The 26625-nt window shown below is 36.6% G+C and overlaps 2 protein-coding genes across 2 annotated transcripts; both read left to right on the plus strand.

Annotated features, from left to right (window-relative positions):
- The first annotated feature begins 6533 nt into the window (after positions 1–6533).
- LOC107821408 (uncharacterized) lies at positions 6534–11535 on the plus strand. Its single transcript, XM_075229435.1, has 2 exons — positions 6534–9046; positions 10959–11535. The coding sequence occupies exons 1-2, from the start codon at positions 7439–7441 to the stop codon at positions 11298–11300; spliced, it is 1950 nt and encodes a 649-aa protein (XP_075085536.1). The 5' UTR covers positions 6534–7438; the 3' UTR covers positions 11301–11535.
- Positions 11536–18004: 6469 nt separating this feature from the next.
- LOC107821407 (uncharacterized) lies at positions 18005–26531 on the plus strand. The gene is made up of 10 exons (XM_016647839.2): positions 18005–18143; positions 19309–19417; positions 19517–19622; positions 20009–20152; positions 21973–22031; positions 22998–23065; positions 23152–23203; positions 24161–24322; positions 24412–25008; positions 26215–26531. Exons 1-10 carry the CDS (start codon positions 18136–18138, stop codon positions 26428–26430), a joined length of 1521 nt encoding a protein of 506 aa, XP_016503325.2. The 5' UTR covers positions 18005–18135; the 3' UTR covers positions 26431–26531.
- Positions 26532–26625: the final 94 nt, after the last annotated feature.

The raw sequence follows: 26625 nt of genomic DNA on the forward strand, positions 1-26625 counted from the left end.
TAGGTCCTTATATTCACTGAGTATGAAGTTGTTTCTTGATATGATTAAGTTCATATTTACTAGTTTCACCTCTACATGCTTTAATTAGAATTAATTACTTTTAGGATTCACTCTTATTGCCTATTTGACTCTTATTTGACTTAACTGAAGATTTTACCTCCTCTATTGTCATGCTATCTTTTCATAACTGCTTATCTTTATTTGAAATTATTATTATATCATCTTATAATTTGTTCAGTCTTAATTGAGGTTATGATTATCTTTTCGCTGCTTATCCTTAATTAAATTATTGAAAATCCTTAGTAATTTCTCAACCTTAAAAGAAGTTTTAGATATCCTATATCTTAGTCGACTTGTTTTATTTGGAATTATTTGACACGTATTAGTTTCCCTGTTGTTGAAATGTATATTGTGGGATCGTTGATACACATTAGTTTCCCTTTGTTGAGTTGTTCTCTTTACGCCTAGCATTCTTTACTGTGGTTATTCCTTGTGATTTGGTCCCACAATGTTTCCTGTGATTTAAAAGTTCTTGAGTTGATTTACTTGCCGTACTTTGTATCATTGCCATTATTGTTGTTGTATTTGTTGTGGTGATGCACGAGGTTTCTACCGTGCGGTTGTTATTATTGTGATGCACGAGGTCTGCCGTGTGATTGTTGTTATGGGGTTGCACGAGGTTTCTGCCGTGCTATTGTTACTATTGATGTTTGCACATGCGGTGACAAGGTGGGATATATATATATATATATATATATATATATATATATATGCACATGTGGCGTGATAAGGCGGGATATGTATATATATTTATGGGTTGCGCATGTGGCGAGACAAGGTGGGAACATTATTATACATGTGTGGCGAGACAAGACGGGCATTTATGTTACTATTGCACACATGGCGAGACAAGGTGGGTTGTGTCAGGGATTGATTTGTGATGATTTATGGCCTGAGGGCATTCTTGTTGTTGATATTTGTATAGTGGTATGCGTACCTGTGTGAGCTTTATCGTGTGAAAGCTGTGAGAAAATATTCTACGTATTGTCCGTTCTTCTTCTTCCTTATGTTATTTGCTAGTATGGACTATGTTAGGACACTTACACCAGCATACATGTAGTTAAGCACTCTTACCGGATAAGAGGTGTTCTTGATATTGTTGAGCATAGATGCTCACCCTTGTTTACTTGCCTTCTATGTGAGAATGGCTCTATTGACACGTGATTCGTCAGTGTGGTTATGAGGTGTTATGAGGTCACAGCATGCCAAGTGTTAGGGTTTAGGTATTGAGACCCGTGAGTTGTAAATTGTCCAAGGTTCGGTACCTCGTAGAGTTGTTGACTGAAACCTGATATAAAAGCGGTTGTAATTATTGAGTTATTACTTGTCCTTGTTGTATTCGTGATTCCGGATTTAGGTTGTGTTCCATTCACTTTGTCTGCGTCATTTTCATGATATTCCGCTGATACTTGTTGTTTCTTGCTTTAATGCCATTACTGTATTGTGAGCCATATTGCATAGTCTTTATGTAGACATCATACTTCTGTTATTCATGTACTTATATCTGTTCAGTTTATTAGACCAGTGGGTGTCTTGACTGTTCCTCGTCACTACTCCACCGAGGTTAGTCTTGATACTTACTGGGCACCGCTGTGGTGTGCTCATACTACTCTTCTGCATATTTTTGTGCAGATCCAGGTACTTGTTCATTAGCTAGCTGTGTGGACTGTTGCTGTGGAGACTTAAGGTAAACCTGCTGCTGCGTTCGAAGGCTTCGGAGTCACCTTCAACCTTTTCATTTTTCACTATTTATTCTTATTTCTGGACAGTTGTATTTAGAAGTTTTCTTGCAAACACTCTGTAGAGCTTATGACTTGTACTACCGGTTTTGAAAATTTTAAGAGATTCTATCTAATTAATGTTATTTTAATTATTGTTAGGTTTACCTAGTCCCTAAGACTAGGTGCCATCACAATACCCAAACGGAGGGAAAATTGGGTCGTGACATATCTGCATGTCACTTACAAAATAGAATACCACATAGAAGAACTGGCAAAACTCCTTATGAATTGTGGAAGGGTTATAAACATAACTTGAAATATTTAAAAGTGTGGGGGTGCTTGCTAAAGTTCTTTTGTCTAAACCTAAAAGGAGAAAAATAGGTTCTAAAACTGCTGATTACATGCTTATTGGATATGTTGAACATAATGTTGCATATAGATTTCTTGTTTTAAAAAGTGATGTGCTTGATTGCAATATTATAATTGAGACAAAGAATGTTGAGTTCTTTGAATATTTTTATCCACTGTCTGATAAAATTTCTCATACACATGTTGAAACAAATAATAAAATTACCTCTAACGAGGATTTGAGAAAGAGCAAAAGGCCTAGGAAGGAATATTTTTCTTATGAAAATGATTTTCAAACTTTTCTTCTTGTTGATAATGAACCATCGAATTATTTTGAAGCTATATCTTCTTCTGATGCTGATTATTGGAAAGAGGCAACAAAAGTTGAAATTGATTCTATCATGAAAAATAAAACATGAATTTTAACATATTTACCTCCTGGTGCAAAGCCTATTGGTTGTAAATGGATTTTCAAAAAGAAATTTAATCCTGATGAATTTTTAGATAAATATATAGCTTAGTTAGTAGCAAAAGGATTTTCTCAAAAATAAAATATAGATTATTTTGATACATTTGCACCAGTAACTAGAATTTCTTCTATTCGAGTTTTAATTGCCTTAGCTTCAATCCGTAAGTTTTTTATCCATCAAATGGATGTGAAAACAACCTTTTTAAATGGTGATTTAGAAGAAGAAATTTATATGGTTCAACCTGATAGATGTGTCATTTTTGGACAAAATAATAAAGTTTGTAAATTAATGAAATCTCTTTATGGCCTTAAACAAGCTCCTAAGCAGTGGTATGATAAATTTGAACAAGTCTCACTGAGAAATTATTTTTCTTCAGTTGAGGTAGATAAATGTGTTTACACTAAAGTGATAGACAATGATTATGTGATAATATATCTATATGTTGATGACATACTTATATTTGGTACAAGTTTAAATATTGTACAAAGTACTAAATTATTTTTGTCTATTAATTTCGATATGAAAGATCTAGATGAAGCAAATACAATATTTGGAATTAAAGTTATAAGGAGTGAAGATGACATAATTTTGTCACAAGAACATTATGTTGAGAGATTTCTTAAGAAGTTTGAATATTTTAATGTCACAACTGTGAGCACTCCTTTTGATGCTAACTCTCAGTTGAAAAAGAATAACGGTGACCCAGTTGCTCGGTCTAAATATACTTAGATTATTGGGAGTCTTATGTATTTAATAAATTTTACAAGGCCTGATATAGCCTATGCCGTGTGAGTAGATATACTCATAATCCCAACAACGAGCATTGGTCTGCATTAGCCAGACTAATGGAATATTTGAGAGGAACCATGAATTATGGTATCCTATATAGTGGATTTCCTTCTACTTTAGAAGGGTACAATGATGCAAACTGGATCTTTGATTCAGATGAGATAAACTTCACTAGTGGTTATGTATTCACCCTTGGTGGTGGTGCAATATCGTGAAAATCAGCTAAACAGACTATCATTGCTAGATCGACTATGTAATCAGAGTTTGTAGCTTTGGAGTTAGCTGGTTCTGATGCTAAGTGGCTAAGAAACTTCTTAGCTAATATCTCTTTAATAAAGGATGTATTGTCTCTTGTGTCTATACATTGTGATTGTCAAGCGGCAATAGCTATTGCAAAGAATAAATCGTATAATTGTAAAAGTAAACACATGAAATTGAGACATGATCTCATAAAACAGCTATTAAGAGATGCAATAATTTCCATTGACTATATGAAGTCAGAGATAAATTTGGTTGATCCTCTGACTAAACCTGTGGGAAGAAAATTAATTCTTCAAACCTCAAAAGAGATGGGGTTAAGGCCGACATGTTGTCAATAGAGATGGTAACTCAACCTGTGTGATTGAAGATCCCATGAAGTAGGTTTATATGGATAATAACAAGTTGATATTGGCGCTGAAACACTAAAAGAGAGTGCTTGACTGCTACTAATTGAGAGGATGAGTTATAACTCTTAATGAAATTCATAGTCCTTATGGATGGTGTATTTAAAAGCAGTCTACACTTGATGAATTCACCTATATGAGAGTGGAGTGGACCGCTCCTATGAGATTTTGACCTAGTCTCTAGAGCTCTCATGAATAACCAGGCACGCGCATGGCCTATTGGACGCAAAACCGTGTTGAACAGCAAAATCGTGAGGGCGAAAATGTGATTGATAAAATCTCTTACTTACAATAAGAATTATTGGTTCATAAAAATATTATATTTTACCAGTAATTCTGTGAGTTAAATTTTATTGATCTAAGTTTGGTTTATAGTCCAAAAGACACCAAACCCATTACACTGGACCATGCAAAACTAGCAAGTTAATTTTTCCATTCCTTTATCCTTCTAAACTATAGATTTTGAAAATATGTGGGGATTGTGGGAGTATTTTCAAAATTTTAAATAGCCATGTGTCTTTTTATTTTACAAGTGTCCTACCTATTTCCAAGCGGCTATGAATATCTACCATTTGGCCTTTTGCACGAAGATATGTGGCCAAATGGCTAAGCCATAAACAAGTGACAATCATCTTTCATGCAATTAAACCCTTGGCAATTTAAGAAGACCCCAAGTATCTCTATAAATAGCCTTCATCCGCAAAAGACATCAACAAAAATTGATTGATCCTTTTTACACTTTTCTTAGCTAATCATTGCTTTCTTTTTTAACTAATCATTACTATAATTATTATTCTCACTATTGACCAAATCATTATCTCTTGTAATTATTTCTTCCCCTGATTTATTCTAAAACTTGCTAGTATTATTTAATTTTACTGATTCATGTAACATCTAAATAAATAGAGGTATGCTTGTCTAATCCTGGAGAAATATTTCACATTGCTGAAATAATTTCTTAGAACAGTAGTCAGCATGACTCAAGCCAATTCGTATATTTTCGCTCACAAATATTATTACATTATTATTATTATTATTATTATTATTTTTCCAGTGTTATTTCCCTACATATTTTACTATTCACCCGCTGAAATTACTAGGAATTATGCTCATTCTTTTACATTTATTCGCTTCAAGAGAATGTTTTCGGCCAAATAAGAGATTTACTTTCGTCTTATGGAACTTATGAATGGAGTCAATTTATTTTAAAAAAATATCTCTATCTCTTATCTTTTCTGGCCAACTCTAACTCTTTATATTTAACTTTTTATTTCATGTCATCTCATATTCATTTTCTTTAAGTCGGGAATTTATGCCTTTATACCTTTACAAGATAGGGATAAGATTTGAGTACGCACTATCCTTCTCAGATTCCACATGTGAGAATATGTTGAGTATGTTATTGTTGTTATCTCATAGCCAATCACGTGCGCAAAATGAGCAAACAAAATTTTTGCAAGTTAAACATTTTCAAGACAAACTTTAGCAAATGATTCTACACTATACAAAACATATTCACGGTCTAAATAGGGTTTGCACAACTTAATACAAACAGAGCTTCGTGTGTGACGTCATTTAGAACTCAAATTAGCTATAATACTTCTATTTTCCAACGCACAAATATAGAAAGTAAATCATTTGTCCAAATTATCAACATATTCTTTTTGGTTTAACTAAGAAAAAACTTGACCTATTTCTTAAATGAAAAAAGTTATGCTCCCCAAATAATTCAACTGCGTACATACAAATTAATGTCTTATATATTATTTCAACTTTCGCCTCTTTACATTTAAAATTATTTTTTTGATCAGTTTTTTCTATCAATTCTTTGGAAACAGCTTCTTTACCTCCACAAGGTATAGGTAGTGTCTGCATATATATTACCCTTCACATATACCACTGTGTGGGATTATAATGGGTATGTTGTTATTTTTTCTACCAATTCAATCTAAAAATTATAATTCATATTATATTTTTGATAGCCATGCAAGTCAATTTGGTTTTACAATTCAAAGGACCAAAATAGAAACTTAATTTCATTTTAGTAACTTCAAGTTTGAGGGGGGGGGGGGAATGGGTCGGGTCAAGAGCAGACCCAATAAATCTGACAAACCTAGTTGACCTATCCTACTCCACTCTTCTTGAGCCCTCATCCAAGCATGTGGCATCTCTCTTTCCTCATTCAAAAAAATAAATATTAGTAGTAATTTATTAACTTCAACATTGTAAAAAAAGAAGAAAACAAAATTCAGCATTTAAAGAAAGAAATTTAAATTTTCAACCTGCCAAAACGAAAATAAATGGCATTTAATAAAATGTGGAAATAGGAAAGCAAGTTCCCTCTTTTTAGGCTCACATGCAGCACTTACCTTTTTTAGACCCCCTCCCCCACCCACCCCCCTGCACAAAAACACTTAAACACCCCCATAGGAGAGTAACGTTTGATTTCTTGTTACTCCAAATCACCCATTTAAAAATTTTCTTGGGTAAAAAAGGAAAAAAAGGGGTAAATATTTTTCCTTTCTTGTTTTTCATTTTTAAAACTGGAAATTTTTCTTTCCTATTTTTCTCTCAGGAAAGAGTGATTTTATTCCCTTTTTATGTGAAACAATTTATGTCCCTCCTTTGCTTGACTAGTGGGGTTGCATACTTTTATTTCATTTGATTCTTTTCTTCATTGACAGTTGACAACCTTTCAGTTTTGGGTTTTTGCTTTATCAAGATTCTCTCAAAAATTCCTCACAATTTCCTTATAAAATTCTTGCAATTAAAAAAAAAAAGTGTTCCCTTTTTTTTTTTTTTTTCAAGACTCTTGCACCACCCCACATGCATGTTTTTGGAGTTTGTCTGATCTGGATCCGATCACCAAGATCTCCCTTTGTTCTTTTTTCTATTTGCTAATAAGGGGTTAATTAGTTTGTGGGTTCAGGAGTTAAGGGGTTGTGCCTTTTTTGGCTAACCAATTTTGGATCTTTTTTCTGTGGTTGTACAAGAACAACAACAAGGTGTGTGATTTCTTGACTTTTTTACTCTTGGGTCCCCCTTAAAGATTCCATACCTTTGTTATTTGTGGTAAAAATTTGTTCTTTTTGTGGGTGAGTATTGTTTTCTTGTTTCAATTGGTGTAATTTTTGAACTTGGTATGAATGATTTTGGGAAAGACTTTGTTCATTTTCTTGTTTTGTGTAAAGGGTGTCTGGAGAAATTAGTACATGTTGTGGTTTAAGTGGTAAAGATTGATTCTTTAAGGGTATTCTATTAGTGGCAATTTACAGCATTTGTCTGTTGTTTGTATAGTGTTGATTTGGGTGGAGAGGTGTTTGCTTTACTGCTTTGATGATTGGGTTGGGTTTGTAGTGTAACTGTAGAGAGTATTCTCTGAGGCATGGCTGGTATTGATGTTTCAAAGTATGCACATAGCCCTGTGCACAAAGCTCTAGTCTTGAAAGATTATGCCTCTCTGAGGAAGATAATTGCTGCGTTGCCGCGCCTTTGTGATCCTGCTGAGATTCATACTGAATCATTATCACTGACTGAGGAGGTTAAGGCTGATGCTATTTCTGCAGTGATTGATCGACGGGATGTCCCCAACCGGGATAGCCCTCTTCATTTGGCTGTCAAACTTGGTGATGAGACTGCAACCGAGATGCTTATGCTTGCCGGTGCAGATTGGAGCTTGCAAAATGAACATGGTTGGAGTGCCCTACAGGAGGCAATATGTAATAAGGAAGAAAGGATTGCGAAGATCATAGTTAGGCACTACCAGCCTTTGGCTTGGGCAAAATGGTGTAGAAGGTTACCTCGGTTGATTGCGACAATGAGGAGGATGAGGGATTTTTATATGGAAATAACATTTCACTTTGAGAGCTCTGTTATACCTTTCATTTCTAGGATTGCCCCTTCAGATACATATAAGATTTGGAAGAGGGGTGCAAATTTAAGGGCTGATATGACACTGGCTGGATTTGATGGGTTCCGAATTCAGCGATCCGATCAGAGCATTCTCTTCCTTGGTGATGGTTCCGAGGATGGTAAAGTACCTCCTGGAACACTTTGCATGATCTCACATAAAGAAAAGGAAATTATGAATGCTTTAGACGGTGCTGGAGCTCCAGCGACCGAGGCAGAAGTACAGCAAGAAGTTGCTGCGATGTCTCAAACGAACATATTCAGGCCTGGGATTGATGTCACTGAAGCAGTTCTTTTACCACAAACAACATGGAGGCGCCAGGAGAAAACGGAGATGGTAGGTTCCTGGAAAGCTAAAGTATATGATATGCATAATGTGGTTGTGAGCATAAAATCAAGGCGGGTCCCTGGAGCTATGACGGATGACGAATTCTTCAATTCTTGCAACGAAAATGAAACAGAGAGTGAAGAGTTTGATGATATCCTGACAGAGGAAGAAAGAAAGCAGCTTGAGGTTGCGCTCAAGTTGGACTCTTCAGATGAGAATGGGGATGGTGGGATCATTGCACATCGCCACAGTTGTTATGAACAAAGGGATATTCCCATCGAGGAGATAAATGGTTGCAGGAATGACGACAGTAAGCAGGAAAAGAAGAGATGGTTTAACAATTGGAGGAAACGGGATATTAAGCCAGAAGGGGAGAAAAGAGTTGTCCCCCCAAGAAGTTCCGTATGCATTGAGGAGAAGGTCGGCAATCATCTTGAGGGTTCTCCGCCTTTAGAAACTAGGCCGGGGAGGCATTCTGTGGATGTCAGAGCGACGAGGGATGAGTTTAGACTAGGAAGAGATGCAAAGGCTTCTACATCTAGCGTTGCTGAAAATGGAAATCGGCGCAAAGATGGAGGCCGAGAAAATGAGTATAAGAAAGGATTGAGGCCTGTTCTTTGGCTGTCTCCAGATTTCCCATTAAAAACTGAAGAGCTCCTTCCTTTGCTTGACATTCTGGCCAACAAAGTTAAAGCTATCCGCCGGTTGAGGGAAATGCTCACAACAAAACTTCCAAAAGGAACTTTCCCAGTTAAGGTATGTGTCAAGTACTTGCTGTTGAAATTTTGCTCCTAGTTTGGCACTCATGTGATTTTGAATTTTCATTAGGTTTGAATAGTGATATGTTTGTTATGTATAGTCCTTGCTGACACTTATCCATTCTCCATGAGCAAAATAACTAGAGTTTAAAAAACTTTAAATAGTAAATTTTAGCTTTCTTTAAAACTTTGTATTTTGATCATGCTCTTGAACTAGAAGTTGCTAGTCCGTAATTATGATTTTTTTATAGGTAGTAAACTGTAAATGTCCTAATGTAGGATTCGTTTTTATACAGTTTGTTGAGAAATATTGGTTATTGAACTAAGGCAATATCTGAAAATCTTAATTTTGGGAAGTGAATGTTATTGATTATGAAAAAGCTGTGGCTTTTTCCAAGATAAGAAAGACAAGAATTCACAGGGAATGAGGCCTTCTAAACAAAAACTTTTTCAAAAAGAATTCACAAGTATGATGAGGTTATAATGCACAAGGTTAGTTCCTCGGGATCCGTTATGTTGCAAAGTGCACTAAAGTCACAATGGATGCAACTTAAACCCCAGATATTCATCTGTTATGCTTGAACAAAGTCTAGTGGAATGTAACTACAGAATATTTTCAGATTTTTTGGTCAAAATTTTATTTTAGGTTGGTGTATGTTGAAATGAACGTTGGACTACATGCAGATTATTCTAGCCTGTATTTGGAACGGAGCAGATATAATGGTGGTGGTTGTCTGCTGTTAGACTCTCTTCAGTGGTCAACCTAAATATTGCTATCTGTGCATCCATAACCCATAAGTTTGAACTCTCTAGGTACTTATGATTTAGTATTGAAGGATTGGAGTGAAAACTTCCAATACAGACCAATTAAACATAATGTAGAAAAAGGATCTCAACGCAATAGAACTTAAATAGGCATCAAAGCAGGAGTAAAGCTTTGTAAGTTCATGGTGTGTGCAACCATTAAACCACAAGTGTGAAACTCTTTGGGTACTCATGACTTAAACCCTTGAGGTTTGAATTTAGAACTTCTTGATGTGTATGAATCATTAATAAAACGGAGCTGGTACACAAGTGCAAATTGAATGGTAAGATACGCATCATTGCTAGAACCCGAGGGTGTGGCCTAGTGGTCAATGAAGTAGGTGAGAACCATGAGGTCTCAAATCCCAGCAGAGGCAAAAAACACAAGGTGATTTCTTCCCATCTGTCCAAGCCTTGGCGGATAGAGTTACCTCGTATCTGTTGCTGGTGGGAGGTGACACATATCCTGTGGAATTAGTCGAGATGCGCGCAAGCCGGACACCACAATTATCAAAAAAAAAATTAAGATTGGCATCATTGCTGTTAATGTTTTTCATGGTCAAGCTGTATGAAGCTACTTTTTGCTTAGACTTATACCTAGAAGGTTGTATATTGCAGCTCTTAACTATAATGAGGGAACAATTAATGTAGTTTTTCTAGGACTATCTGATGCCACTAGATAACAGACTGGTAGTAAAAGAGACCCTGTAGCTTGCATAGATTAAGGCGCGGGGTAATTTGGAGCAAAAAGTACAGTAGCCGGGAGGAGTTTACCCCGGAGGGTAGTATGGCTGGCCTAATCCCCTTTGGAATAAAGGTGGAACTTGCAGCTGAACATCATTCCTAGAAAAGCAATCATCAGATGCATTCATACTATGAAGATTCCGATAAATTTATTCCCAGAGATAATCGTGGAAACTTCTTTCTTTTTTACTAGTATAGAAACTTTTGACATGAATTGTCAACTCTCAATAGAAACTAAGCTATTTGTTGAAGGTCTTAGATCTCTAAATGCTCATATACACATACACATGGAACGTACAACCTTTAATATTAATTGCCTATTTGTTAAGTTACTCTACTGAGAATCCCTTTCTACGTAACAGGTAGCTATTCCGGTTGTTCCAACAATTAGAGTATTGGTGACTTTCACTAAGTTTGAAGAATTACAGCCGCTAGATGAGTTCGAGACTCCTCCTTCCAGCCCTACTGCTTCAGGGAGGGAGAGTCCAACAGTGGTGCAGCCGTCAAGTTCGTCATGGTTTCAGTGGATAAAAGCCCCGTATCATCGGCCAACTTCTTCCACAGGCAGTCCAAGTAATAGGATCGAAAACATTCAAGATCCCTTTGCAGTCCCTCAAGATTACAGTTGGATCTCAGCAGAAGCTAAGAGAAAGAAAATGCAGGAAAAGGAAAAGGCAAAGAAAGGAAAAAGTAGGAAACAGTAGCTGAAGCACTTAGGTTCATATGAGGGAATTTTCTCTTTTTCTTTGGTGGGGAGAGGGTGTTGTTACATTCTTCATTAGCTGATCTTGTTTTAGTAATCTTCGATAGCTGAGTAAATCATTGTGGGTGGTATAAAAGTTGAAAATCGCTATTCTTCCAAATGCTTGTAATCAATATGGAACAATTGTTTTCATTTCAGGTGGATGTTTCCACAGTAACATGATTTCTATTCTGTTCCTTTGTTGGTCTTGCGATGTTTTTTTCAGTTATTACTATAGTAGGAAGATGGTCAGCTGGAAGTTAAATCTGGAGATGTTTTTTCAGTTATTGTAAAAATCGAAAAACCTTTCTCACCAGAAGAGGCTAAAAGGTTAGGTAATTCTTTTTCTTTTCCTAATTATTTTTTTTTTATAAGAGTAACTTGGTACCTACATTCATTCAATATCTATACTACAAAATAGTCAAAGTTCGGACAAATTGATTCAGACACTATCCTAATGTCCTAAATAACTTCGATATAGAAGAATAAAGAACTCAAGTCTTGAGTGTACCTAGATGACTTTTTTATGGCTAAAAATATATAAAGTTTAGAATTGATTTGGTTTTTGGATTTTTCTTGAACGCGCCTAGTTATAGGAATGAAAATGATCAAACCATATAATGTGCGGTAAAGCTTCCTTTGCAATCGATATAAAGCGTAAAATTCCTAATTTAAAAGCTCTTCAACTTCAACATTATTTTGGGCCTGTCGATGTTACATCTTGGGTAAAAATAGGGAGAAATTAAAAAATAGTCAGATTTACAAGTGGTCATTCAAAAATAACCACAGTTTCAAAAGTCATCAAATTTAGTCACTTTTCATGTAAGGATAAATCTGAACGAAAATACTGTTCAAAACTGGAAAATACTCCAGCATAATATATTGGAATTCCAGTATAATATACTGGAGCCAGCAAAGTATACCGGTCCAGCATAATATACTGGAAGTTCATACACAGGTGCACCGAACTCCAGTATATTATGCTGGACCGGTCTCTGTTGCAGCAAAATAGTGGCTATTTTTTAGTGACTTGGCAAACGCCTGCTATTTTTGAATGACCAGTCCGAAAACTGGCTAGCCTGTGCTATTTAGCATGGGCTAGCTAGTTTTTGGACTGGTAATTAAAAATAGTCAGTACCAGTATTTGTAAACTCATTGAAAAATAGGCACTATTTTATACGGAGATAAAATCTGGAAAAAAAATATCTTAGCTGAAACACGAAAAGTTCCAACATAATATGCTGGATTATGTTACTCCTCCATATAAATTTTCAGCATATTATGTTGGAACTCCAACACATTATGAAATTCCAATACATTATGCTGGAATCTTATATGTAACAAATTTGAACTCCAGCATATTATGCTGGAATTTTTTGAATTTTTAAAGTGTGTTTTGGTTCAAATTTTATTTTTATATGAAAAAAATGGCTAAATTTCGGTTACTTTTGAAATTGTGGCTAATTTGTTTTAAGCAAATATACCACAAGGTTGGTTGCCTAGTGGTGTTTTTATTAATAATCAAAATAAAACAACAATGAGTCTGGAGGTCTCACAAAATGAAAGTGCGTAAAAAATAAAAGTACGTGAAGCCTAATATCAAATTCATATGTAAATTATTCCTTTGATAGTACAAAAAGAACTAAGAACCATAATCCTTGAAGATGCCTATTTGCACATGACTCGCAAAAAATTATTGAATAACTGTCTCTCATTGCTTTCGATTGTGGGCATTTGCACTTGTTATCTTGAGGATTAGGCATCTCCACCTGATCTCTTTGAAAGAAATATAAGTTTGACAATGATTGCTTTGTAAGCTGATTACACGCAAAACCTTCCAAAATGCAAGTCCAGGTCAAGACAGTAATGGTGTTGTTGCGAATTTAACTCTTTGTTACGCGCTCCTTCTGTTGGTAGCTTCCTCATGTGTGGTAGATATCCATTGTAGCTGGTAGCTCCTCCAAATATTGCTAAAATGATCCGCATAAAGCTGAGAAGTCCCATGGGTAGTCATATCTGATCTGGGCAATAGAAAATAGTTGCGCATGTAACTGATCATTGTGACTTGATGTGCTATGCTAGTATTATCTTGTGTGATCCTTAGGGAGTAGTAGATGCAAAGGAGTTTGCATTTTATAGTATAATCTTCCCCGTTTTCATCATCCTGGGCATGTATGTGGATCCAAATATTAAGGCTAATGTGCAACCTTTTTTTTGCCTTATTGAGTGTGCTTTTAGGATGGCCTAAGTAGTGGTTGCACCTATAAGGAATGAGTATCAAAGATACTAATACCACCCTAATAGGTTTGGCTAAAACATAGAGCCAAGCCCCTTCCAAAGTGCCTGCAAAATCAGAAAACATGTTAGAGGAAAAATCCTTCCTTCTCTCGTTCCTAAGGATTTGAGTTGGAAGTGTAATGTGATCTCCATCCCCTATAGTTTGTCTCATTCTTCCATGATACATTCTCCTCCTCCTCCTCTTAGCTATAAGATACTCCCCCTTACTCTTCATCTTATCTTCCAATTCCATCATCAATTAGCATTTGACTTGGTAGTTCTTACCCTTATGTAGGGTATTTGAAGCTTGTCATTATTCAATATCCTTCTCCCTTGTGTGTCCAGTTCCCAAAAGGAATGCACCTGTACAATGTGTTGCTGATCCAATGTCAAATTAGCTAAATGATCAGCCAACTTATTACATTCTCTCAACACATGAAATATTTGAAAAGCACCCTTAGACAGTAGTGTTTTGATTTCATCCATTTGATTAGCAATGCTCCAAGGTGGTTCCCAATCTTCATCTAGCACTCTCTTCATAAGTAAAGAATCAGTATCAATTATGCATGGAGGAAATTGCATTTGAGTTATGTACCTTAGAGCCTTCAGAATGGCATGTGCCTCAGCTACATTATTAGTTGCATCCTCATCTGTATCTGCATGTGCATAGATAATATCTCCTATTCCGTCCCTTATACAAAAGCCATATGATGTTCCTCAATTGCCACCTCTACATGCCCTATCAGTATTGCATTTTATCCACCCCACAGGAGGTAATTCCCATAACACCTTAGTATACCTCAATTTAGGAATATGTTGTGACAACTTCTCATGCAAGTATGGCCAGTATGCAGTAACACCCTTAAAGCCTGGTCTTCTCACCTTTAGCAGCATTTGAATTGAGGTTGAGATTTGAAAGATCAATCTATTTATAGACACATTATTCCCATGCTTTCCAGAATTTCTCTTCTTCCACAAATGCCAAACAATCAAACTTGGCATAACTTGATATACTGTCTTCAAGCTTGTATTAACAGGTTTTCTCTACCATTCATTTATCACTTGCACAAGTTGCTTCCCATTTGTTCTAATCCCTGCATGTGCACTATAATAATTCCAAACATATCTTGCAGCTGGTGATGTTAGAAACACAGGAGGCAGTGCCTCTTCTTTAGGATTCCTACAACACCAACACCTTGATGTTCTGAAATATCCCAGCCTTAGAAACCAGTTATCCAATGGTAACTTTGCCTTCCACAGTCCCCACATAAAGAAACTTATCTTGAAAGGCAGCCCCTTTACCCAAAAGAATTTGTATAACTTGCTTTCTTCTCTTCTCTTCCTTATATATTGCCAAGCATACGTCACTGTAAAATATCCCTTTGTTTCCAGCTTCCACCAAGGCTTATCTTTCATTGAAAGATCTAAATATGGTGTGATTGTCTCCAGAATATGGTCAGCTAGCTCATCAAGAAGTAGTTCCCTTAGTAGCAGTTCATTCCATGCCCCATTTTCAACCACTTCATCAATATGCTTTATAGATTCATCACACTAATGATCTGGACCTGAAGCATGGTAAAGAGCTCCAAGTCTAGTCCAATTGTCATACCATAAATAGGAGTTGCCATTCTTCAACTGCCACCACACTTTATGCTCCACCTCATATCTCATTTACAACATTTTTCTCCATACTTGAGATCCTTGTCTCCAAGGTACTAACACCTCATTGATCTTCTTGCAGTACTTATTTCTCTTAAATTTAGACCATAATGAGTCTTTTGTTCTATAGTTCCACCAAAGCTTGGCAAACAAAGTCGTAGACACATCATGTAAGGATCTGAAACCCATACCTCCCTCACTTTTAGTAAGACATAAGTTGTCCCATGAAGCCCAATGTCTTTCCCTTCCATTGCTTGAATTACTCCAGTAAAACCTAGCAAACATCTTGTGCAATTGGTTGATCACATATGTTGGTGGATTCACAGCTGACAAGAGATGGATTGGCATACTCTTCAACACATGAGAGATCAGAACTACTCTACCACCAATTGATAGTAACTTACCCTTCCATGATGATAACCTCTCTTGTACTTTGAAGATGCTATTCTTATAAAAGTCTTTCCTCCTCCTGCTGTAGAATATAGGATAGCCCAAGTATGTAAATGGGAATGAGTGTCTTTGGAATTCAGTAATCAAGTGGACAGTGTTTACTTCATCTGCTTGAGCTCCTTCATGCATATAAAATGAAGACTTTTCCTTGTTGATCTTCTGACCTGAAGCTGCCTCATATTCCTCTAATACATACATGATAAGCTGCACTGCTCCATAGTGAGAGGAACAGAAGATAATAGTATCATCAAACATAGAAAAGATAGTTAATGTTTTGACTCCACTTTGGCATGCCAAAGCCTATGAAATCTGGGTTGTCAAACAATGCATCTAAAGTTCTCCCAAGCACTTCAGCTGCTAGAATAAACAATGTAGGAGAAAGTGGATCCCCTTGTTTAACACCTCTAGATGATTTGAAGAAACCATTGGCCTGCCCATTAAGAAACACTGAGTAACAGTTGTTTGAGACTAGTCTGAATATCATATCAATAAAAATCTCACCAAATCCCATCTGCCTTAGTACCTTTGTCAAGAATAGCCATGAGACTCTATCATAAGCTTTTGCCATGCCCAATTTGATTACTACATTAAATGGCTTCCCTCTCAATCTAATATCTTTGATGATCTCTTGAGTTAACAAGATATTCTCCACAATGCTTCTTCCTTTGACAAAACTTGCTTGATTAGGAGAAATTAAAGAAGGCAAAAGCTCAACTAACCTCTCATGGATCACTCTAGGTATGATCTTGTTGGAGAAATTGCTCAAACTGATTGGCCTCATGTCTGAAAATGTAGCAACATTCTTCTTCTTTGGAAGCAATACAAGGTTTTGTGTGAGTGATGAACTTTGGTAGTTCTGCACCACAAAAGAAGGCTCTAACCATATTGAGCACATCATCACATACAACCTCCCAGCTAGCTTGATAAAACTGGCCAGTGAATCCATCTGGACCACTTGTACTATCCCCTTTCAATCCAAAAATTGCTGCCTTAACCTCCTCCATAGTTGGTTCATCCCACAACTTTGCATTCTGATCCTGAGACACTATCCTAGGAACATGCTGAATAGTATCACAGTTAGTAGAAATTCTTTCTTCTGTGAACTGAGCCTGGAAAAACTCTACTGCATCCCTTGCCATATCTTTTTGTGATTCAAGCCAATTATCATTTTTGTCCAAGATTCTGGACACCTGCAACCTTTTCCTCTTGCCTCTCACATGAGCATGAAAGAACTTAGTGTTCATATCACCATCCTTAAAACACTGCATTCTAGCATTTTGTCTCCAAAATTCTTCTTTAAGATGGTAATACCTTGTAAGGTCAGCTTCTACTTTGTGTAACTTAGCTCTATTCTGAGTTGTTGGATTCAATTCAAATTCAATCTTATGTACCTTAATAATATCCTCCAATGCTGCAATTTGTTTGAAAATATCTCCAAATGTCTCATTGCTCCAAGCTGCCAATGTTGTCTTCACCTTTTTTAGCTTACTTTGGAATAAAATGAAAGGGTTCCCCATGGAATCAGCTACCCAATTATCCTTCACCGCCTTCAGAAAAGATTCATGCTTGGTCCAGAAGTTTAAAAACTTAAATGGTTTCTTAACTTGGACAATGTCAATGTTGCAAGACAACATGAGAGGGGCATGGTCAGAACCATACTTGATCAAGTGTTGAACCTCCAATGCTGGGAATAAATCTAAGAACTGTTGATTTGCAAAGAACCTATAAAGCCTCTTAAAGATGCAATCAATGTCAGACCTCACATTCTTCCAAGTATACATGCTCCCTTTGAAGCCAAGATCATATAATGCACATGTGTCCACACAATGTGCAAAGTCTTCAACTTCACTCACCACATGCCGGCCCCCATATTTCTCTTCCTTTGATAGAATCACATTGAAATCTCCTCCAACAAGCCAAGGAGATTCCATATCAGAGGATAAGTGATACATTGAATCCAAAGTTCAATTCTTTCTGATTAGCAGTTGTAAATCAGGTTATTTCTGATTTTTTTCCGTGGCAAGTGAACATGTAGCCATTTTCAGGGATGCTACTTAGAGATTAACCAGTGCTTATTTTGCCCTGAAATTTTAAACTAAAAATCTTAAATTCAGAATAATTCAGGATATTTTTATCCCGAAAATATGAACTCAAAAGCTAAAATTCAAGATGTATTGGTTAATTCTTAAATAGCAGCCCTTTAGAGTGGCTGCCTAGTGTCATTTCTACTTTTTTTTCCCCCAACATTGGGCTTAGATGTTAATCCAGCAGATTTGGGCCTAGACTAAATTGGCCGAATAAAACTGTCTGCAAATTCTCAAAAACAAGTGTTAAGCAAATTAATTGCTTCTTTTTCTTCTTCTTCTTCTTCTTCTTCTTCTTCTGCTCCTCCACGTAGCAACATAGCAAGCATGAACAGGTACCGCAATTTTCTTTCATGTATTTTTCAGAAATTCAAAACAAATTGATCTGTTTATAACTTACATATAGAAACATTCAATTTGTATTACAGTTAGTTAAAACATACCCCATATGAATTTTATTATCAAGATTGATTTTTTCTTTTCCTGAAATTTATGACAGTTAGAACTTCAATATAGGTATTTGTATGTGATTGCTTTTCATTCTGTGTTTTTTTTATGAAGTAAGGTGTTTCATTAAAAGAAGGCATTGGGAAGATGCTATAGTAGAACCGTACAGAGGAAGTAAAAAGCAGTTAGCTCCATAACAATATATCAAGCTATAATTAGGGATCTAACAAAGTCCAAAAAATGATCAGTACTAATTACAGGGTTTAACTCTGTCCAACTAAAAAGATTGAGTAAACATCTAGCTTTGAGGGAGTGATTTGGAGTTGAGATATCAAGTTATTCTGTGTTTTTTTTTTGTAATGTTTTTCCCAAGTTTGGAATTTTAGGCAGTATTTGGATCAGCTGCATGTTGGGGCGTGTGTGTGTGTCATTTTTCATGGAAATGTTCTCGGGAGTCCGGGAAAATGTTAAGATAATTTTAAGAAAGATCTTTTCTGATAATTGTATACCAAAATAATGACTTCCTCGTTGATTGTTTTTCTCTTTCCTGTTTATGAATGTTAGAACATCAACATAGGTATGTGTATGTGTTTTTATGTTGTTGGTATGCATACTTCTAATTCTGTGTGTTTTCTTGAAATTTGTCACTTGACTTTTCTTTCTTTTTTCTGTTTATTTTTAAAAATTCTTTTGTATATTCTTGTAAGATTTTTTCAAAGTTTGGAATTTTAGGCAGTATTTGGAAAAGCTGCACGTTTGGATATGTGTATGTGATTTCATGTTATTGGGTATGCATTCTTTTATTCTGTAAGTTTCTCGGAAAACTGTCAATTGTTTTTTCTTTCTCTTTTAACAGGAGATTGAGAATTTACTCATGAAAGAGTGCAGTGTTGTTTATATCACTGTTTAGATCAACTCCAGTCTCGCATATTTATTCCACATTGTTGTTGTAGTACACATGGCAATTTTAGAAGAAGTACCTTTTAGTAGGTGCTGACAGTGAAGTATACAACATTTTGTCATATTTGATCATTTGTCATATGCCTGTAATAGGCTATCTGTTGCCAGAAGAATTGCGTCGAACATTCATGGATTCAGATCTGTGCACAGGACTTTATGCAGTAATACAGGTGTTAAAATTCCTGGTTTGGTCAGTGAAAAGGTACATTCTTGTACTATGATATATCAATATGTTCTGCTTTCTTATGGTTTTCGTGATTGACTTTATATGAATTTTGCTTTTCAAAATTTCTTATGTTAGGAAAAGTTCTCTTTGACCGAGCCTGAGTTAACAGATGACATACCCCAATATGATATTGCTATTGTTGGAGGTGGTATGGTCGGGATGGCTCTAGCATGCTCCTTAGGTAAGTACAATTTCGTTTAACCTCTTTGGAATGGGAAGTTTTAACGCTTAAATACTGCTGAAGGTGTCCTCTACTATAGTAATTGAAACTTGAGATGGTCTAGAAAATCCTTTATTAGAAATTCCAGTCGTATGCTCGATTTGCATTTGCTACTCTGTGTTTTTCTTGAAAGCTTGCCCCTGCTAGTGATTACCTGCAATGTTAATCAGCCTGTGGTAAATAGTTGACTAGTCTATATAAAGTAAGTTTATCAACCCCTGGGGACAGAAGATGAAATAATGGTAACAAATGGTCATGGGTATGTGAATTATTTGAGTATCTAGTCTACCAAACTAAACAGTGTTTTCAACATGATAACTCTTCATAACTCGTAAACTATTGTGCAGCAACTATGCCATTGACAAAGCAACTAAATGTTGCCATCATTGACAGTAATCCTGCGTTGGTGAATAATTTTCACATCAAGAAAGAGGACCCTCCAGATGCACGGGTCAGTACGGTCACACCTGCAACCATTTCTTTCTTCAGAGGTATCCTAGTACTTATCTTTCTATATTGCTATTCCCGGAGGTTTCTGTCTGTACTTTAAATGGTTTAATCTGTTGTCTCTTCATTTCATTAACTGGCTGCATATAGAAGGGAAGATTTCTTTTATATGCTGAAAATGCTGATGAAATCCTCGTACTGGTAAAGCAATTGAAAAATGTTCAGTAAAAGATGAAAGACCCGTGTGATGTTTATTTCTTGGCGAATCAGAAGAAGCATATGTGATGCCTCCTGTGTTTCTTCTCAATTGAAGTTGGATAAAATACTCCTCTGTCTCCACTCCTTCATTGGATCTATGTCTTCACTCCTTTTCTTTCTTCCGTTAAGGTTTACTCTCACTGATTTTATAGGAGAACAGAGTCGAAAATGGCAACAATTTGTATGGGTATTAGATTTGAATTTCAGTGCTAACCATCACAAAGGGTTCAGTCTGTCGATAGAAAAACATTATGCTGATTGATAGGTGATCTTCCTAAATCTGTTGGGGGTCGAAATCTAGTGGTTTTGTCTAAATATGCTTGCTAATTTACCGCCATGAGGGTTCATTTGCATCTTAGATGCTCTTTTTGCTGTTGTTGGCTTAGACGAACATGGTCGATTACATCAACTAGCTTGATGGTCCAAGGGGTGACAAACGGTTCCGAGCTAATTACATAGAATCTACACACTTGTTACCTTGTGGATAGTTGGACAATCAAGTAGTGAGCCTATGTTTCTGTGGAGAAATTGGTTTTGCCCATGATATATCCATAAAATTTTGTGTGTTAACAGAAAAAAAAGTCAAATGGCCCTAATCATCGTCTCACATCAAGAAAAAGACAAGGGCTTTGAATGTCTTACTAGAAGTGTTTATGGGTCCATCGCGTCTATCAAATATCTTCTCTATAAGTTGCCTTAGGCCCAAAGTACGGGTTCATGGTTGGCGCTATGATGTATAACATGCGGGGTGGTTGCCGTTCTTGGTTAACCATTTTGTGAGAGTCTTCCTTGCTGACATATAGAGTTGATGGACCTTGTGAGTTGTGAACTTGCCACCAATCAACTACTTGAATTTTATTTTTCCAGTTGAAAGAGAGCCCCTTTCACCTGCTTGAAAACGGTAGTCAGTTTTCACAAGTCATCAGAAAAAGTAAAATGACTAGGATTTTTGGCTCCTACAGAAGCCTCTTTTTATGCAGGCAACACACGCATGTGAACAGATATCATGCTGCCAAGAAACTTATGCTGCGGTTTGGGAATTAGGAAGTAAGCGAAAATGAACAACAGAAGGAGGAAAATTTGAAGAATAGAGAGAACTTGGTCGGGCCATAAACAAGATTTTATTCTCTCTCTGCTTTCTTCTTTTTCTTTTGTTGAACTAAGCAAGGAAGAGAAAAATTTCCACTTCCCTTTATATTAATTTCCTCTGCCTCCATGCCAAGCATAGATCTATGCTTTCCGTACAACAACTCCAACTATGCCTTGGGACTGAGTTTTACCTGACTACCTTGAGCTTTGCCATTGTTCTCATGTGTTCGCAGCCTTCCCCGTGGTTTCTGAACTATATATGTCTCGTTTCTCGTCATCTTTGCATACCATAACCTAAAGATAATATTACCATTACTTCTTCATATTTAATTTAGTGTATGTGGAAAAGAATAGAGGAGTGGACCTATTATCCACCGAGTTTGGAACCGTGTGCCATTGGTCCTTGGGGAATTATCGGTTATCAATAATTCAGTGTACCAGAAGTTGCTACAGTCTACTTAAACATGTTTGATTTGCATGAAAACTTCATAACCTGTTGAATTAAACTATGTTACAGATATGGGTGCATGGAAGTTTGTTCAACATCACCGTCATGCTTACTTTGATAAAATGCAGGTAATTTTGTTAACTATGTTCATTCTTGTAAGTTCTGTTAGGAGTAATTTATAGTATTTTTACAATAATTATTGTAATGCAAATATTAGGGACTTAGTGTTGATATAAAGACCTGAAAGCACCATCACCTAGTATTAACTCTCTACAGTCATTTTTTTTATCATGTGCAGGGGAAGGTTTAGTTTAGTGCAATATATATCTGTTAGTTAATCCATTTATGTGTTCCTCGAGTTCTTCTCTTTGGAGCACTGTCATTTATATTCTCATATTCATGCATATCGGAAGTTTATTACAGCATAAGGAATGTATCATACCATACCGCAAACGTGCTCTTTGACATCTTTTTTCTGTCTCCCTAAATAACTTTCAACGATGTGAGCCAAGTAGCAGATTTTTCAATGTGTACAAGTTTGCGGTGACTACTTTCTCAAATTATAGCGATTAAGATTTACACATTTTATGTTATGGATCTGTTCCTAATGTATGCTAAGGAAATGTTTTTATTTGGTTATTTGAATCTTGTTCTCTCTCTCTCTCTCCCTACTCATCCTTGTCATGGTATGGCAGCAGACAGTAACATGGATAGCTTTTAACTAAGAGACACTTAAAGTAAATGAAAAGTACGTCTTAGCTAAAACTGTTAAATTTGTCATGCTTTACTTCTCAGCTGCCTATGCACTTTCAACCATCAAGATATCCCTGTTTTCAATACTGTAAAGGTTGGACGAAATTGCTGCTACCAATTTCTTCTTCTCATGTATTTATCAAGAAAAGTCTTCATGTTTAACCTAGGAAATTGTTGCTTCTGAGTATTAAAATTTGTCTTGATGGGACTAAAGATACTGATAATTGCTAAGTGCCTTGATACACATTCCATCTTGACATCTGAACTGTCCTCATTCCGATGGGATTCAGTCATGGAATTTTTTTAGACTTTTGATCCCTCAGCAATTTATTCTTTTATAGGTCTGGGATTATACTGGTCTCGGCTATACAAAGTACAATGCAAGAGATGTTGATGCAGATGTTCTCGGGTAAGAATTCCTTTATTGAGGTAATAGATTTCTTTCATAATTATGACGCTCTTGTTTCCATATGATAGCTGCTTGTGTTTTTTTAGGTGCGTCGTGGAGAATAAGGTGTTACACAAATCCCTATTGTCGTGCATACAGGTATTTGAGCATACAGACTAAAACTCTATTTTGCAGTTAAAAACATGTTTGATTCCTGTATTCTTGAGATTGCAGCTGCAGTCTAGTGGTCACAACTCCACTGATACATTAGGTCTAATGTTTGCTAGGAGTTTGTTTAATCTTATCAGAGATTTGTATGTCACTAGATAATACAGAGAACTTCTAGTGTCAGAGAACCTAACTTGTTGACTATTGTAAGACATGGTTTTAAATGGAGCGACATGGATAGTGAGGAAGGATTCATATAATCGACCACGATTAGCTTCGGACTGAAGCGTAGATGTTGTTGTTAAACAACTTGCTACAAATCTATTTCAAGGAAGTGGGCTTTTTATCTTTGTATACCACCTTACACCATGTTTGGGTGCTTTTCTGAAGAACCATATTTTGTGTAGGCTGTCTTTATATACGTGTAACCTGTATCTAATCTATTTGGATCAATACAATTATTACTTTTTAAAATCTTGTTTCAAGGACATTTTAGTGGTGATGGTGTATGATGTATCAGTGTCTGATTCAAGGCCTTTCTTTAACCAGTGTGGTCCTGAAGTTCCTTTTACACGTGGTTTTCTGTTGTACCGAATATTCTTGACATCATTTCGTAATTCCGTACCTAACATGTGCATCTCAGATCAAAATTGTCCATGTTTATGTCGTTGTGAGAGTGAGACTTAGACTACTTTGGTATAGAAACCCAAAAGCCCAACTACAAAGATGCTCCAACAGGATTGTTGGTGTTACCTGAAAACTGTGTAGTCATTTTTACCATCAGAATATGAGTAATAGATTGGTGTGACAGGGGAAGCTAAAGCTTTTTATTTCTTGTTCTAATTTGTGCTTGTTAGTATTTAATTGGAACTCCATGGCATTCCCTATTTTAATTTTTGCCAATGACTGCCTGGCGACAATGTTTGACTAGAGGTGAAAATTTGGCAGGATACAGATTTTCAGAAGACAATATACTCTTCCAGGTTAAGTTCAATAACCTTCCCCTCAAAGTCTTCAATGACAAGTTCCAGTGGCACATCATCATCCGCTTGTGGAAGTTCAGCAAGGTTAGAACTGGATAATGGGAACAGCATATATGCGAAGTTAGTGGTAAACTCGACTTGTTTTATATTTCATGTAATGTGAATATTTTGAAGGATCTCTTCAGTACAAGTAATGAGTTAAATAACATGTCACAGGTTGGAGCTGATGGGTCAAAATCATGTGTTAGGGAGCTGGCAAGAATACAAACAACTGGATGGAAGTACTCACAGAGCGCAATCATCTGTACAGTAGAACATGCAGAAGAGAACTACTGTGCTTGGCAAAGGTTTCTTCCTAATGGTCCAATTGCACTTTTGCCCATTGGTGAAAATTTCAGCAATATTGTTTGGACAATGGACCCCAAGGAATCTGTTGACCGGAATTCAATGTCAGAGGATGACTTTGTAAAAGCAGTGAACCACGCACTGGACAGTGGATATGGTCCTCATCCACAATCCAAATTGTTCGAGGGTGGAAATCTATTTTCTTGGTTCAAAGCTGACGTCCCATCAACACATGAGGGCTTTGAAGTTCCACCGAAAGTTACTAAGCTAGCCTCTCAGAGATTGGTCTTCCCTTTGTCTTTAATGCATGCTAATAGCTATGCATCAAAACGTCTCGTTCTTGTTGGTGATGCAGCACATACGGTTCATCCACTGGCTGGCCAGGGAGTTAATATGGGATTTGCAGATGCTCTGTCTCTTTGTAAAGTCATTGCTGAAGGTGTTGCTGTCGGATCTGACATTGGAGAGGTATGTCCATAATCCTTCCTTTCTCTCTAAATATTAATAGCGAAAGTAAATGGCTTAAGTTTTCTTTTATTCTGGTGTAATCTAGAATCACTCAGAAGATTAAATTTTCTTTTCCTTCAATTTGCTCACAAATATATTTGGCTTTAAAACTCGCCAAGTGATCTGCTATAAATTTCCTCGATTAATCTTGAACCAGAAAATCTCCTCTACCTTTCTGAGGGTCGATTGGAAACAACCTCTCTACCTTTGCTAGGTACCTCTCTACCTTCACTAGGTAGAGGTAAGATCTGCGTGCACACTACCCTCCGCAGACCCCACATGTGGGAATATACTGGGTTTGTTGTTGTTGTTGTTGTTGTTGTACTCTTGAACCAGAAAAGATTGAGAAAAATGCGGGCAGCCCGGTGCACTAAGCTCCCACTATGTGCCGAACATGTGGGAATATACTGGGTTTGTTGTTGTTGTACTCTTGAACCAGAAAAGATTGAGAAAAATGCTGGTTATTGAAAAGATTGAGCAAAGGGCAGCCCGGTGCACTAAGCTCCCGCTATGTGCGGGGTCCGGGGAAAGGCCGGACCACAAGCAGAGGCGGAGCCAGGGATTTAAGTGTGGGTTCTAAATTTTAAAATAAAACATTGCTTCCAGGGGGAATCGAACCCCCATCTTTTCCAGCGAACCCACAACCCTTACCATTGAACCAAGACACCTTTTGTTACTGGGTTCAGCAGTATATATTTATATAGATTTAATAAATATTTCAATACAAATACAGGGTTCCGGAAAAAGTCACTGGGTTCGCCCGAACCCGCACCCACTACTGTAGCTCCGCCCCTGACCACAAGGGTCTATTGTATGCAACCTTACCCTGCATTTTTGCAAGAGACTGTTTCCACAGCCTGAACCCGTGACCTGCTAGTCACATGGCAACAACTTTACCAGTTATGCCAAGGCTCCTCTTCTAACCGTTGAGCAAAATGCTAACTAATTTGGGAAAAGCTATTCAGCAATAAAAGAAAGACCTGTAAAGTAAAAGCATGTGCTATTGATTTTCATCTACAATGTATATCAATTTTAGCTATAAAATTGTAATGCAAGTATTTATTGGCCTTACATTCTACGGGCATCATTTTTCATATTGCTCGCTTTCTAATTTTTTCTCCGTTGCATGGTTGTTTTAATACTAGTCTTAATCTGCGTTATGCGCAGGTGGCTCTTTTAAAGAGATATGAATCAGAGAGGAAAACTGCAAACATTACAATGATGGCAGTCCTAGATGGTTTTCAGAAGGCATATTCTGTTGATTTCATGCCAATAAATGTTCTAAGGGCTCTTGCATTCAACGGAGCACAATATATCTCACCGCTTAAGCGGAAGATCATTTCATATGCTTCAGGCAACCAGTCTCTTCCTTTTTTCACATGATGTAACTATTAGATTTTGCCTATGATATCTGGTGGGCATGTCTTAAAACTTTTGTTCTTTTACATGTATAAATAAATTCAGTAAGGTCTGAACTGTTTTAACAGTGGGTTTATCTTTTTCTCCCCATATTCTTGGGATTCTGCTGATTTTGTATAATTTTTTTCTCTCGTTTAAGCCTCTTCTCTCCTGTCTACA

This window comes from Nicotiana tabacum, chromosome 14 (assembly GCF_000715075.1).
Source record: "Nicotiana tabacum cultivar K326 chromosome 14, ASM71507v2, whole genome shotgun sequence".
Classification (NCBI taxonomy): Eukaryota; Viridiplantae; Streptophyta; class Magnoliopsida; order Solanales; family Solanaceae; genus Nicotiana; species Nicotiana tabacum.

Coding starts and splice junctions, on each gene's coding strand:
- LOC107821407 (XM_016647839.2), top strand. Junction 19,623..20,008: donor GGCTCTAGCATGCTCCTTAG/GTAAGTACAATT, acceptor ACTATTGTGCAG/CAACTATGCCATTGACAAAG. Junction 20,153..21,972: donor AACCATTTCTTTCTTCAGAG/GTATCCTAGTAC, acceptor ACTATGTTACAG/ATATGGGTGCATGGAAGTTT.
- LOC107821408 (XM_075229435.1), top strand. CDS start 7,439: ATGGCTGGTATTGATGTTTCAAAGTATGCACATAGCCCTGTGCACAAA. Junction 9,047..10,958: donor AAGGAACTTTCCCAGTTAAG/GTATGTGTCAAG, acceptor TCTACGTAACAG/GTAGCTATTCCGGTTGTTCC.